Genomic DNA, 16,126 nt, shown 5'->3' with positions numbered 1-16,126 from the left:
TGCTGATTTGTTGCACAAGAAACATTACTAATTCATGTCAGTGTTGAAAAAAGTTGTGCTGCATAATAGCTTTGTGGAAACTACTTTTTTTTAAAACATAATACATTTTAAATAGAGATATTTTGAATCTGAGCCATGGTTAGATGATACTACTCGCTCTCTTAGGCAAATCTGTATTAGATTTGATCGAAAATGGAAAAAGGACAGACTCTAGGTCTCATTGCAAATGCTAAGAGACTCATTATCTCAATACCAGACAACTGTAAAAATGGCGAAATCAAGGTATTTCACTGAAATTATAAATAAGGCAAAGCTGTCATAAGCCAAAAACTCATTTTGACATTATCAATTCCACTTTCAATCCCTTCATTTGCTCTTCTTCAGAAGTGTCTTTGCTATCATGTGATGATTTTCTAAAGTTTTTTTTTTTTTTAATAAGATACGATTTAGAAATGGGGATAAATCCTGTTCAGTCTGACCCTTCAACTCCCCCTAGTTTTACTCCTATTACTGAAAACAATTTTATAGAATTAGTGGATCATCTTATCTATCTCAAATGATGTGATTCCTCCATATTTTCTTAAACAAGTTCTGGATGTTGTGGGTCCATATCTTTTGACTCTGGATAAATTGCTGCTTAGAAACTGGTACTATTCCTGAGCTGCTACAACATGCAAGTGTTCATCCTTTGCTTAAAAACAGGGCATGGATCCTATTGTTTTAGCAGATTTTATGCCCATTTCCAATTGGTCGTTCATTACAAAAATTCTGCAAAAAACAGTTCTTGAACAATTGCAAACTTCTCTAGCTGATATTTGAGGTTTTTCAGTCTAGTTTCAGAAAATATCACTCTACTGAGACTGCATTGTTGGAGGTTTTTTATTGATATACTATTAACATTTGACTCAGGCAACTACGCTGTTCTTGTTCTTTTAGATCTTACTGCCACATTTGATAATGTTGATCATGCTGTCATTATTAATTGATTGGAATGCAGTGCTGGTATTACAGCCAATGCATTGGAGTGGTTTAAATCTTATCTTACCTATGTAACTTTTTCAGTTAAGATATGAGATCATAGTGATGCTGTATTAACCTGTGGGGTTCCCCAAGGATATATTTTGGCCACTAATCCTTTTTTCTTTATATATGATTCCACTTGGTTTAATTTTTAGAAAATATGGGCTGTCATTCCATTGTTATGCTGAAGATACACAAGTTAATCCTATAAAAAGGAATTCAGATGGACTGGATGCTCTCCGGGCCTGTTTGACAGATGTAAAGGCATGGGTTTTGCTAAACATTTTTTTTTATTTCAGTGAGGAAAAAATATAAATTATTGTTTTTCAACCCTCAGATTCCTTGACTGCTCCCAACCCGAACCTTGGTGGGTTATCATCTCGTTTTAAGCAATATGTGAAAAATTTGTATGTGGTTTTTGATGAACATCTGAAGTTTGAAGTCAGATGAACTCTGTGGTTCAATCATCCTTTTTTTCAGTTGCAGCTCCTGTCTAAAGCGAAGACTTTTCTTTCTTTTAAAAACTTTAAGAAAGTGATTCATGCTTTTATTACTTCCAGATTAAATTACTGTAACTCACTGTATGCTGGGATTAGTCAAAAAGCTTTATCCCAAATTGGTTCGGAATGCGGCAGCTAGACTTTTGACCAGGATTCATAAACAGAAACATGTTACTCCGGTTTTACAGTCTTAAGACTGGCTGCCTGCGCGTTCCAGAGTAGATTTAAAAATTTTACTTATTGTCTATACTGTAAGTCCCTAAATGTTATGGCTCCATTATATAGCCTCTGATTTACTGATTAAGCACAATGCAATCAGATTTCTCCAGTACTCTAACCAGAGACTTGTTTGTCCCCAAGACAAAGTGCAGGGGTGATCGCACTTTTGCTACAATTGCACCAAGACTCTGGAATGATCTGCCCATTTTTATTAGAATGGCTTCATCTTTGGCTATTTTTAAGTCTAAATGAAAAACCTATATGTTGAATAAGGCTTTTAATTCTTGTTGAAGCACTCTTCATCCTTTATATTTTCATATTTTTGCTGGATGTTATGATTTTCATTTCTTTCTCTCTCCTTGTTCTTGGTTTTACTGTTTTTATTTTTCATTGTGTTATTGCAGTTTTTAGTTATTCTGTTGTAAAGCACATTGTTCAACTCTGGTTGTAGTAAATAGTGCTATAAAAATAAAATTGCCATTGTAACATTATAGATGTTTTTACTGTCACTTTTGATCAGTTTAATGCATCCCTGCTGAATAAAAATATTATTAAGAAAAAAAGAAAAGAAGATGCTTGAACAATAGCGTATGATTTGTAGTAATTATTAATGCTTACCATCGTTTATTAATTAAGTGTTATGCAACAAGTTTTCGGGTAAAAGTCATTTGTGTATACATACTTAGAGTGAAAGTAGAGACCATTTCATGTATAATAAACTGTACATGGAGTGAGTTTTTGAACCAATAAGATTTAACTGTGAGTTGGGGTGTACAGCTCAGTGCTGCAGAAGTAGAAACCAGGTAACTGTACTCTTGCTCGTTGCCTTCATGGCTAGTTTGGACTCAGATTTACATGCAAGCGGACACAACACAGTATGAATATGATTACCTTGATAGTTCACTTACCTCATTTCAACCACTGAGCTTATTGTCGTAACTCTGTCTAAGCATTTAGAATTTTGACTGTGTGTAGTTTAAACAGCTAAGAAATGTGTTAATACCTTGAGTTACTATTTCCATATCAGCTAGAATCTTGAGTCACATCTTACAAATACTGGCTAGCACTTTATGCTTTTCTGTACATTCAACTAAATTATGAGCAAAATCAAATCTAGGCTTCTGCTGTAATCAATACTCTTTCAGTTTGGCTGCCAATTTGACCCTCGTCAATATAACAATCCTCTTCATACAGTGATGTCCAGTGCAGGTAAAGGTGCCCTTGAATGTTTAGATGCTCTGCAGTGCTGCCATTAGTGCACTTTAAAAATTACAATCCCATTTACAAAACTTAGCTCGTGCTGAATTATCTGCCAAGGCCTCTGCTTTTTCTCTTGACATATGACACCCTGACCTGTTATCACCTGCTCCTAAATATCACAAAATAAATATTTCACTGCAATCTGCTACAGTGAATCTCTGAATTGCGGTGTAGTATTTTATGTATGTGAGTACTTGTTTTTAGCTTCCTAATTATTTCCTTTGTCCTTCCCTCTCAACAGACTAACTGCCTAACTTCCTCTTGCCTGTTGCGTTAATCAGGAACTCTTGGCTAGGTTAAAGGGGACGTCAATGACGAGTAACTAGAGGGCTATAGTGGTATGGATGCTGTCAAATAGCCTGTTTGGTGTATTTACACTGACAGTGACTTACAGCAACAAAGTGTCCAGAAGTCATTCATTTTCAATGACAGTTGGCGATTTGAGTCGACATATGTGACCACTGGCAATGCACCAGATTTGAGCAGAGTTCAACTTTATGCAAATGCACAGCAATGCAACGTGTCAGCTAACGATGTGACTGGACAGTATGCAACAGTTGGATACTGCAGTCGTGGTGCCATACTTATTACCAACAAACAATATAAGAACTTGCCAACAATGCTTCTAACCTCAACTGCCTTTTCAGTAGTGTGACTGTAACTCAAGTCAGTTTGTCTTCTGTGTATTGTGTGTATTGTGTATAAACTATTTATTCATTATTATTTTATTTTTTAAGTTCTAAAAGGTGTTTTTTTTGTTGAAATGCCACAGATTAAAAATTCAGTGAACATTTCTTACAATTTTTAGTTTAAAAAAGATTTTAATAATCTGAGGAACCATTTTCCAGAACTAGCTATTTGTGCAACTCTTTTTGAGCAATTGAAATTCTGTTAAGTTTAACAGTTAACTGGCTGCTAGCTTACTTCTTGTGTTAGCAAGTCCAAGTTTTGCCCGAATGTTTTTTTTTTTTTTTTTTCAAAATGGAAAACTCACATTATTATCGCACACCATGTGGTCAAATCCACATCACCACACATTAAACTGACATCCACTTGAAGGTCATGATCTTATAATGTAATGAAGAAGATACATTTGTCAAGATTTCAAGTAGTCAGTTGCCTCTAAATGAAGAATCACCCAGGAAACATTGCAGACAGTGAGTATGTCATAATTGGTGAAGCACAAGTTTCATCTCATAGTGGCATAATGAATCCTTTTCTCACTATTCATCACTCTCACAAACTACTGGCTCCTTAAACTGTTTCTTTTTCTGCTGTTCATAGCCATGTCAGCATTGTTTTTCTATTGTAAACTAGTGGGTTCTGCTATTTCAAATGTTTCTTTTTCTTTTATTCATAGCCTTGTCAGCATCACCTCTTTGTTAGTGGACGCCTTTCTTGCGCACTTTGCACTAAGGGGTAAAATGATCTTGCTGGATGGTGAAATATCTGAATATTGCTGAAGTATAATTGCTTCATGCAGTTCTCATGTTCGTGCAGAAAACATTGTTGCTGTTGGAGTAATATTTGAAATCCACTATATTGCGAAACATACTAATTAGAAAAGAGCTGAAATATTATTATGCAGGGTCTTTTTTTGTCGCAACGACAAAAGCAGTTTTAATTCCATTGTGTCAATGTAATGAAACTTTAGTGGTGGTTGTTGTACGACTAAAAGTCATACTTTTTGAGCTATTTTGCTAAAATTGCCCACAGTTGTCTGATGTAACTGATTGCTGCATTTGCAGCATGCTGCAGGGTTAAGAGTTGTTCGAAGTCTCCGAAAGTGCTTCTTCCACTCAAAGCTGTATTTGCCGATAATATTCATGGCCTGTCTCATGTTTCTCTCTGGCCACATTAATGGAATAAACTTTACATATAGAGCAGTCCAATTAAAACAAGGATGGACCATGGCCCCTCTGCTACACATTAGATGCAGTGGACATTTACATAAAGCTGCCATCAAGTTGCTCCTGTGGCTCCATGCTGCAGCGTCACATGGCACAGCAAAGCAGGCAGAGTTTGATTGCTCTTGGCCGGCTGCCCTGAAAGGTGGCATTAGCCTTGATACCCTCAGAGGACAAAGCAAGTGCTCTCTGTACTTGCATCCATCAATGCTCAAGGGTTGAACAACAGTCTTGATTAGTACATATGCTATTGTCTATATATCATAAATGCAACATGTGCGATTATAACTTCTTACTTCCACGAGGTTTCAAATACCTCTCTCTCATAGTTTATAAGAAATCTTCTGATTGTAATAATATTTTTGCACAAAAAGAATAATGTTTGCTTAACACGAATTACCGCTGAATTCATTAAGACCGAGAACATAATCTAACAGTTTAGTTTTTTATTATTACTTTATAGCATAATAAATTTTGCAAATGCATTACAAATAGCTCTCGAGGTAAAAGGTGTTAAAACATTAATTTATTACAGTATTTACTTTACATTTAGGCTGTAATTTAGATTGTATTCATGTTTATGCTTTCCGTCCAAGGTTTCCAGAAGACATAAATCTCGGCTGTACTTTTATTGAATGCATTCAATTTGCTGTTACTTAACAGTTGTAATATTTCCCCTTTAACTATTAAGCTATCAAATTTATTTCAGCAGGACTCAGTGTTGCTCTGGAGTCATATTTAACAATATCATTTCAAGGATAAATGATCTGTGAAAGTTTTGCCTTTATTCTGACTGCTGAGGTTCTGTGATGCACTCATATCACATGCAGCAGGAATAAATCATCGTCATTGCATGTACACACAGAACCATAAATCGCAACTGTAAGAAAGGTGTGCTCAACCTTCTTTTTTTATGTTGTCAGAAATGATCCCCACTGATTAAAGTGGATCGTTCTCACATGGCTTGTAACAGCATGTTTGAGAGTGCTTCAATAAATCATACGGCAATTTAGAGGGTCCCAGGTTCCCAGTTCTAGTGTTTCTGCAGTCTTCCATGTCCTGGGCTACTGTAGTGGGATAGGGAATTATGCAGTTGTCCTGTCTCTGTTTTACCCAGGACACATCTCAGCTTTATTTCAGCTCTAGAGTCCAGGTCACATGACTGAGCAGGAGCTCCAGTCATTATCTGATACAGTGCTCTGATTTTTGAGCACACCAAGCTTCTTCATGCTCCAGGACATGGATTCATATAAAGCGATAGGCTTTCTAACTCCGATCACACTTTATGATAGAGAATCAAATTAAAATGAATGATACGAACGAGAGATGTTTTTGTCACACAATGATTCTGTGATTGTGACTGCGACTGTGCTCCAGATCAGAGATGATGCAGTAAGCAGCGTTGCCATTCAGAACTGAATTGAGAAAGCCTTTTAAATCCTATTTCCATACAATTTGAATTGAGGAAGCACATAAAATGGTGAACTGTAATTATAATTGAAATAATTTTTTTTTTATAGAATTTGATTTTCAGTATAAATTACCTGTAAACATTTTATCAAATGGGCTATTTCCAGAAATATTAGATGATATTATGCATTTTATATATTAGAGTATAATATATCAATTGTTTCATTCTTTTTATGAAACTGTATGGATCATGAAAAACACAAAATTTTAAGGATGCACACTATAATGGCACAATAGTAGTTGCTGGCCAATGCAAAAAAATTTTTTTTTGAATATTTCATTGAGAGGCTGATCTCTCTACACAAATGCTAAACTGCCTGTACAGTTTCATAAACCTGACCAGAGCCTACCAGATGCCTCAAGCATGAGATTTATTTTTGTGTGTTTTTTTTTGGCCATGTCATCATGCTTAATGGCTTGGTACATAATTTCCTTTTGAAATGTAATTTGTGGTAATCACATTGACTGAATAGGTCCTGTATATTTGTTACATCAGGCTTGTGTCTATTCAGGCCAGATGATAATGGAGTAATTCAGTAGCATGGAGCTTGCACTTACATAACCTTCTTGAAAATAGTACCTTTTATATTCTGCTATAATTGAGCAAAGTTGAGCTAGTAGTGGTGATGTTAACAGTCATGTGTAAGATTGACTCCCCCCCCCCCCACCAACATTCTAACAAGCTGGAGAACACCTAAATCTGCACAGCGTAGACCTATACAGCTGTGCTAGACTAACAGAAAAATATCCGTAGGTTGTATGATTTAGGTGTGTGAGACACCTTATTTTCCCTTTTTGTTGAAATGGTTGCTGCACCCTGTTGAAATCAAACAACTCCTCTGCACCAGCCAGATCTTTTCATCTGTCAGAACTGCTTACAGACTTTCCTCCTTCTCAGCAACCCGTCTGGGTTTCCTTATGTAGTCATCAATGCGAATCACCCGCGAGAAGCTTGATAGTGACTCCTAACCATACGCCACTTCTCCTGTGATACAGACAGCATTGATTTTGGAGTGACCCTCCCCCCACACCACATGTATTTGGCAATTTGCTTTCATTCTTAGGCCAGGCACTCAAACGCAGATGTGAATGTTTGAAAAAATGCCCAAAATGTTGCTGTGGCATGACAGTGGTTGACCTAAAAAAGATTTAAAAAAAAAATGACTGCAGAAAACATTTACGCTAATGCCTGCTGTGGTGTCTTGCCCCTTGTGGTGAGAATGCAGCAAATGCGTGTCATGCAAAACCTGTGTTACATTTCAGAATGCAACAATGTGCGGAATCACACATTTATGTAAGCGTTACAATCTGTGACACGTGTTTCAGACGTTATAGTGTGTGACGGCTCTAAACGAAATGATTCCTACCAACTCCAAGACCAAGAGCATGGATAGAAGAACCAGACATTCATGGATTTCAGGATAATGTTGGAGTGACGAAAGATTGTTTCCTCTGAAAGAGAGTTTTTCTTCTTTCTACCCATAAAATAGAGGCTTGAAATGATATAATCTCATTATACCATGTATTATTTTACATTATTGTTTTCTTTTGTTGTTGTTTTTTTGCAAGGATTGCAAAGAGCTTTTTGATATCTCCAGCATGATGCAGTATGCTTTCCTCTCTGCTCGTTTTACTAAGGCAGTTAGCTAAGTTAATGTTTATTTACACTTTTAGCACTTAATACAGGTTCAGATCTTCAGGTGCAACCTAAGGTTTAGAGTCACAATTTTTAAATGACACAATAGTGATAGTTCATCGATCAACTCTGATTGGCTCTCAGTCTTTCATACTTTCCCAGATGCGTACATCACTATAGCACCCCATGTGTTACATGTGTTCTTGTGGGCTGTTCTTAGTACTGGGTTATGAAGGATGCAGCAGACTACCGTGACCTGACATACTTTTTTTTTCAGGGACTGCAATCCAGGTACCCGTTTTGGCTTTTTAAAACACAGAAAGTGTGCTTGGTTTCACTACAACTTTAAATATATGGTCAGGTTTAACACTCCTCCATCACTGGATCATCATTTGACAACTAAATCAAAGCCATAATCAATAGAAAATGATCACAAACACTTTGTGTTTAAAAAAAATTAAGCTCAGCCTTAATTGTGTCTTAAGTGAATAAGACACAGATTTTTGTGTTGAAATAGCCTACTGCATGCAAAAGTCACATTAGTGTTTCAGGATTTCACTACGGTGTGTCAAAGCACGTGTGCCAACTGACAAGCTGAGGGTATATATATATATATTTTTTTTTTTTGGTTGTCAAACTGAATGTAATTAAATGTTATTTAGCTCTAACCTAGCCTGTAGCTTGTGTTAGCTGTCAGGCTACCATGCGGTTGACTGTAGTGCTGTTTGGATTGTAAACAGTATGAATAACCTGTGAAAGAGAACAGTTGTCTCTCAGTTTGACTGTATGTGTGCGAGTAGAGTCTCTCTCTGTCTCTCTCCCCTTCTCTTTTTCCAGCAGTCTACTCAGGGATCTGAGCTGCTGGAGGTTGTGCTGTGTAATTTTTGCTGCAGTGCAGCTGACAGTATTGTAACACCGCCTCTTGCAGAATATGTCTGCCTTTTTGCAGCACTGCCTCTAAGCTGTGGAGCAACTCCAAACTGCTTTGTTTAAGAAAAATCGCATTAGTCTTCAAGTTTCGTATTCATCCATCATCATTGACATCCCCTGTGCTTTGTAGCCTTACGTTTACACTTAGATAGCTTTGTGAACATTTTATGCTGAGCTTTAGGAAGTTATTATATCCAGCATTATTGGCTGCTCAATTTATTCCGCAATTCATTTTGCAGTGTTGAGTAAACTCTTACTATAGTAAATTACCTTGGCATTTTTTTTCTTACGGTAATTGGTAATGATACCATTGCGTATGGCGTCATAGCACAGCTAATTGTAGGCTTATAGATAATTAATTACTATTATTCAGAGGACTGTTAGTGTTTACTCATTTACCCTAGGGGTAATTGAATACTTGCGCTAATAATGATGCTTTCAAACAGAGAGGGGGCCATAGAGAGGAGGAGGAGACTTCCGGAGAGAATGAGAAATAGTTGGAAAATAATTGAAGGTGACATTGAACTCTTAAAGAACAGAAGAAAATTAAGAAGTTAAACTTGAATGTTTTTTCCAGGACAAAAGGCAAAATACTAGAAATTGAATAAGTGTATACAATGGCAATTTGCAGGCAACAGGGTCTTAAAAAAGTATCTAATTGGTTATGATGGGTCTGAATAATAATTTTGTTTTAACTTCTAAAAGTATGAACAATTTTGAAATTGTTAGGGTTAGGGTAATTTTTGGTCAACATTTTTCAAATATAGACCAGAAGTGTAGAAAAAAAAAAAATATATATATATATATATATATATATATAAATTCAATGCATTTTTCTAAGTGTTGACAAGTTGTCTAATGATGTTGCACCATCAATGCCCTTTCTGTCAGTGTTTTAAAATCAAATGTTTATCGTGGTTATTATCAATATCACTATAAAGATGCTGACCCCTTTTGTATCTACATAGTGATTGGCAGGGCTCTTACGCAAGCAACAGTGTTTGACTCATTGGGAGTGAGAATGGCTTGAATAAAATAGGACTCAGAAGGTACAAGCTTACCTTGTCAATAAGAGATGCACTGGACCCATGAAGGCCTCTGTCTGAACCCTGTAACTTTTTTTTTTTTTGGACAGCTTTTCGCAGCACTGAACAAGCATTATGTTTCCATGGTGAGACTGCTATTACTGGAAATTGGCAACATGGTCTGGTGTGACCTGTAAGAACAATATCAGGCACAACATAATATCTAAGTGATAGAGATGTACTGTACTGGTAACACTTGACATTTCTCAAAAGGTTATCATTATTCAACAGCATATCAGTGTTTCTAGTGGGCCACCAGTGCCACAGAGCAGCTGCTTACCCCTGAGGAGATCATAAGAGCATGGCTAGCATTCACAAGCTCAATGCTGGCTGCTCAGCCCCGCTGGTGAAGGTTGGCTGATGTTGAGAGGGCTGGAAAATGGAAACTTCAGGGTTGATAGAGATTTTTGAGAAACGCATACGCACTGCAATCAAACATGATGTGCAGGGTAAGTGCAACCTGGTGTGCCTGCTGTTTTGTGTTGTTACCGACAGCTCTGTTCCGGCTTTTAATGCCCCAGAGTTACAAGTCATAATGTAATTTAGACTAGTCAAAACTCCAATCAGATTTCAGTAATGAAATTTGACTAGTAATGGTTCAGATTGATGATATCTATAATGCAATTCTGATGCTAATTCCTGGTCAAGGGATGCATAATTCAATTCTGGCTAGTGAAAATTCCAGGCTCACATATATAGAATTCAATTTTTACCAATAATATGTTTGCATATGAGTTCCATTGGTTTTCACTTTTAGATATATTTCTTATAAAATTTTTTTAAAGCAAATGTTTTGTTTAATCATAGAGCTCCACAGTAAAAAAAATATTTAAATAAAGATATTTGCAAATGATTTTTACCAGTAAATATGCAATTCATACAAGTAAAATTATAATTATGAGTTGTAGTTTATAAACGTGTTTTTATAAATGTATTTTATGAATTGGTTTTCTTACTAGTTGAACATAAACCATGTAAATGACTGAACTTTTAAGGGAATGAACAAACAAATTTATAATCAAATGGGCAACAGCCTTTAATATACTGTAAAAGTGATTTATAGAAACTGCTCTAGAGGATTGCTGTTAGTCAGAGAAGCAGTGTATGTCTGACGAATATCACACACCACAGCAGATATGCTGATCAAGCATTATTAAAATTTCAGAATCCACAAACAAAATCTGCCATTCCTTCCTCTCTCTCTCTCTCTCTCTCTCTCTCTCTCTCTCTCTCTCTCTCTCTCTCTCACTCACTTGGGAGTTACAAAGACATGAGTGATTTGAGCAGAACTCTCTTCATTTTCCTCTTCCTCTCTCTGCATGGTTGTAAATAAACAGTGAATCAAAGTGTAAATCATGTGCAGTCACATAAAAATATCGGGGAAGACAGACATCAGTAGCTAGTGCCAGACAGACTAAACTAAACTAATCGCTGCATCGCAGATAATAAAAATGGAAGGTCATGTTTTTAACTTAGCATTACTTCTTTTTTTTATTATTGCCTTTGTAGGGGGGATGATACGATTATGCATTCACTGCGTCTGGCATCCCCTCACATCCTCCTTACCTGTCTGGAGGGTGAGATGAGTGAGTCTCATTAGAGGTGCTCCTGAGAGAAGGGCAGACCCTGGTGCTGCAGGGTTGCAGGGCTGCCATCTCTGCTGGATACACTTTCTGATCTCACCGTTACTCACACTGTTTCAGTCATTAGCCATTTTGCTGCTCTTTTAGGCCCTGATATACTCTTAGCAAAGTTCTTCTTTGTTTATGAATATATAGAAGTGTTTAATAGTACTTAATGCAAATGTTGACAAAATGTTAATATTGTCATTTTAAAAATGTGTGCCGAATTTTGTGGAAAGTCTGCTTGGACAAACTGATTTGAACCACAGAAATAATTTTCATCACACCCATTTGTTCTATTTTATTTCCCTTGAAATATATTGCGTCCCAAAGTCCTGCATGGGTCATGTTTGGTAAACTCGCATCTGCAGTACTTAAAAGAAAACCCAACCTTTTATCCAACAGCAGCACTAATTTAATTCCATACCTGATCTGACCAATTTGACATAAAGACCTCAACCTGAACTGCACCCACACACCAGATACATCAGGTATACAAAAAAATAATCTTATACGTTGCAATCAGGGCTTGACATTAACACCCGCCAAATGCAGGTGGATTTTGCCCGTTGCGGGTATCACAGTGACTCCAACTAGCCACTTTGGCGAGTTGAATAATTGTAGCGTTTTTAAAAAGCATCTGAAATAAGCCATACTGAGGGCTTCAGAGTTTCTTTCTCTGTCAAGCGATCTGTGATATTTCTCAGTTCATCTCAATGGATACGCAGCGCAGCTGTATTGAATGTACCATAAACTCCGATGTGAAGGTGCACAAATCGCCGCTTTCTCTCATACACACACAGAGAGAGAGAGAGAGAGAGAGAGAGAGAGAATTGACATGCTACATTTAAACAATATGTTGCAGAATTATATTTTAGTGAATTCACTCTACATTTGTATATATAGCCAGTGGTTCTCTAGCAGGATGAAAAATCTTTGAAACTTTTATTCAAATTTGGAATAGATTATAGGCCTATTCAGAAAGCCAACAAAGTGTACTCCCTTTATAATCAAGATGTCAATCACTACAGTCACTGAGCATGATTTGGAATGTTGCAAATTGCATTGTAAATTGTAAATTGAAAATAGAATTGTAAATAGAAACCTCTGAAGGTCTTCAGACTACAGATCATGAAAACTAATAAGCATGTTTGAAAACAGCTGCCTATCAGCAGGACTGATCTGAGTCAAAATAGTCATGGCTATTGGATCCACTCTCTGCCTGTGCCTATTTATTGCCTGATCTGCACCCGAACAGCAAATAATAACTGCCGTTACTGCCGTTAAATATTAGCAGTTCTTTAGATTCATGCTGTCGCTCTGCGGTCTGTTTCATAGTTTTGTTCACACACTCACACAAGTTCTACAAATAACCCTCTTTATCCATACGCATACATGCACATGCTTAGCCTAACTCTTGATTGCCGTAGGAATGTTTTGATAATCGGGTGCCACTTAAGAGACTCCAACCACACTCTCATGGCACTTTGATGGCCATTCCAGAGGTCTGGATCACAGTGTATTGTAGGAAGTCATCTAACCATTTGATTTTCAGCTTGCTCTTCACACAACATTGTGGCTTCAGTAAAAGTTGAATATTGAGCATCAGTCAAATTGACTTTTTTTAAATGATACTTAATACTGTGTTGTTTGTCATTTTTGCAGCAGATTGCCTGATTTAAATGTTGTTTGAGCTCGAGCCCCATCCTAACTTTAAAACCTTACTGGTTGATGCGAATGTTGTTTTCGAAACTAACAAAGCATGTTAATGCAAAAACAAAAAAACAAAAAAAAAATCTTTGCTAAATCATTTTCATGATTTTATTTCACATCTCAGTCAGTGCATCACATTAACATCAAAAGAGGAAGTGTTCCTCTCTCTCATGACTAAAAAGAGCCCATTAGGACAGTCTTTGAGGGCTTTTGGATGTAGTCCATGCTCGAGGAGCCACATGACTTGCTCATTAGCAGTGAGTCTTTCTCCACACTACCTTATTAAAGTCCAAATTTACCCTGTTTATTTTCTTAATGCACATTCCTAGTCTTATTTTGAATTATTCATTGCTTTTGATTCAAAGAAAAAAAAATGTTTGCAATTTTTTATCAAAATGTAATAACTTGGTCTTCCTTTGAAATTACTTTAACATTGTTCTTACAATTTGAAATGATGATTTGTTTAACTATAGGAGAATATTTAAGTGCATTGTCCCACAAGGTTATGGCACACATTGAAAGGGACGTCAGATGTCAGATTGGCACCCCACTGCGTAACACTCGTTCAACAAACATAAGATAGGTCGTCACTACACCTCCTCCATCTATCTTGGTCGTGATGTGTGAAAAGCCTCATAATAATGGCCATCTAAATATAGTTGGCTCTCTTAAAGGTGGCATAGCAACAGAGTTGGGATCCATTGACTAAAGAAACTGAACTTCAGAACTGCCTTTTGAAATCTGTTTGAATGAGTGATCTTGACTCACCGTCTTTGTCTTGTTTAGATGTTATAAATTGAGGAGTTATGTAAAAAGCTGTGAAAGAATGTATGCGTGCTTGTTTCTGTGAAGATGCTTGGTATGTTGATAAGAGAAGACTTTAATACAATGCCTGAATATTGGACCCTAACTTGTTCAAAGTCAACATCAAGTGGTATTCAAGTCAAGTCAAGTCACCTTTATTTATATAGCGCTTTAAACAAAATACATTGCGTCAAAGCAACTGAACAACATTCATTAGGAAAACAGTGTGTCAATAATGCAAAATTATAGTTAAAGGCAGTTCATCATTGAATTCAGTGATGTCATCTCTGTTCAGTTAAATAGTGTCTGTGAATTTATTTGCAATGAAGTCAACGATATCACTGTAGATGAAGTGACCCCAACTAAGCAAGCCAGAGGCGACAGCGGCAAGGAACCGAAACGCCATCGGTGACAGAATGGAGAAAAAAACCTTGGGAGAAACCAGGCTCAGTTGGGGGGCAGTTCTCCTCTGACCAGACGAAACCAGTAGTTCAATTCCAGGCTGCAGCTAAGTCGGATTTTGCAGAAGAATCATCTGTTTCCTGTGGTCTTAGCGTGGTGGTCCTCTGAGACAAGGTCTTTACTGGGGATCTGTATCTGGGGCTCTAGTTGTCCTGGTATCCGCTGTCTTTCAGGGCAGTAGAGGTCCTTTCTAGGTGCTGATCCACCATCTGGTCTGGATACGTACTGGATCTGTTGTGACTGCAGTGACCATCTGATCTGGATACAGAATGGATTTGGTGGCTACGGTGACCTCGGAATAAGAAAGAAACAGACTAATATTAGCGTAGATGCCATTCTTCTAATGATGTAGCAAGTACATTGGGTGTCATGGGAAGTGTTCCCCGGTTCCGGTTTACATAATTAATGCAGCCTAAAAATCCTAAAAACGGATTTGGATATTAAAAGCATATTAGTATGTTATGTGTAAACCAGATTAAAGAGATGATTAAAATCTTTAATCTAGATTTAAACTGCAAGAGTGTGTCTGCCTCCCAAACAATGTTAGGTAGGTTATTACAGAGTTTAGGCGCCAAATAGGAAAAGGATCTGCCGCCCGCAGTTGATTTTGATATTCTAGGTATTATCAAATTGCCTGAGTTTTGAGAACGTAGCGGACGTAGAGGAGTATAATGTAAAAGGAGCTCATTCAAATACTGGGGTCCATTCAGGGCTTTATAAGTAATAAGCAATATTTTAAAATCTATACGATGTTTGATAGGGAGCCAGTGCAGCGATGACAGGACCGGGCTAATATGGTCATACTTCCTGGTTCTAGTAAGAACTCTTGCTGCTGCATTTTGGACTAGCTGTAGTTTGTTTACTAAGCATGCAGAACAACCACCCAATAAAGCATTACAATAATCTAACTTTGAGGACATAAATGCATGGATTAACATTTCTGCATTTGACATTGAGAGCATAGGCCGTAATTTAGATATATTTTTGAGATGGAAAAATGCAGTTTTACAAATGCTAGAAACGTGGCTTTCTAAGGAAAGATTGCGATCAAATAGCACACCTAGGTTCCTAACAGATGACAAAGAATTGACAGAGCAACCATCAAGTCTTAGACAGTGTTCTAGGTTATTACAAGCAGAGTTTTTAGGTCCTATAATTAACACCTCTGTTTTTTTCTGTTTTTGCAGTAAGAAATTACTCATCATCCAGTTTTTTATATTGACTATGAATTCCATTAGTTTTTCAAATTGGTGTGTTTCACCGGGCCGCGAAGAAATATAGAGCTGAGTATCATCAGCATAACAGTGAAAGCTAACACCATGTTTCCTGATGACATCTCCCAAGGGTAACATATAAAGCGTGAAGAGTAGCGGTCAATTGTGTCAAACGCAGCACTAAGATCCAATGAAACTAATAGAGAGATACACCCACGATCAGATGATAAGAGCAGATCATTTGTAACTCTAAGGAGAGCAGTCTCAGTACTGATACGGTCTAA

At 37.0% G+C, this 16,126-nt stretch overlaps 1 protein-coding gene across 2 annotated transcripts in view; it reads left to right on the top strand.

Moving 5' to 3' along the window:
• Window positions 1-16,126, top strand: part of LOC127965201 (fibroblast growth factor 14) — a 116,716-nt gene that overhangs the window by 3,766 nt on the left and 96,824 nt on the right. Inside the window, exon 1 of one of the 2 annotated variants that reach the window (XM_052565867.1) lies at window positions 10,302-10,476. The exons of the other annotated variant lie outside the window; for it this stretch is intronic. Within the exon in view, the coding sequence (XP_052421827.1) occupies window positions 10,407-10,476 (70 nt within the window). The 5' untranslated portion in view covers window positions 10,302-10,406. Of the gene's footprint in view, window positions 1-10,301; window positions 10,477-16,126 lie in introns of those variants that run through there. 2 annotated transcript variants of the gene reach the window in all.

The sequence above is a fragment of the Carassius gibelio genome, chromosome B9 (assembly GCF_023724105.1).
Source record: "Carassius gibelio isolate Cgi1373 ecotype wild population from Czech Republic chromosome B9, carGib1.2-hapl.c, whole genome shotgun sequence".
Taxonomy (NCBI): Eukaryota; Metazoa; Chordata; class Actinopteri; order Cypriniformes; family Cyprinidae; genus Carassius; species Carassius gibelio.
This window is presented reverse-complemented; position numbering and strand designations above follow the sequence as displayed.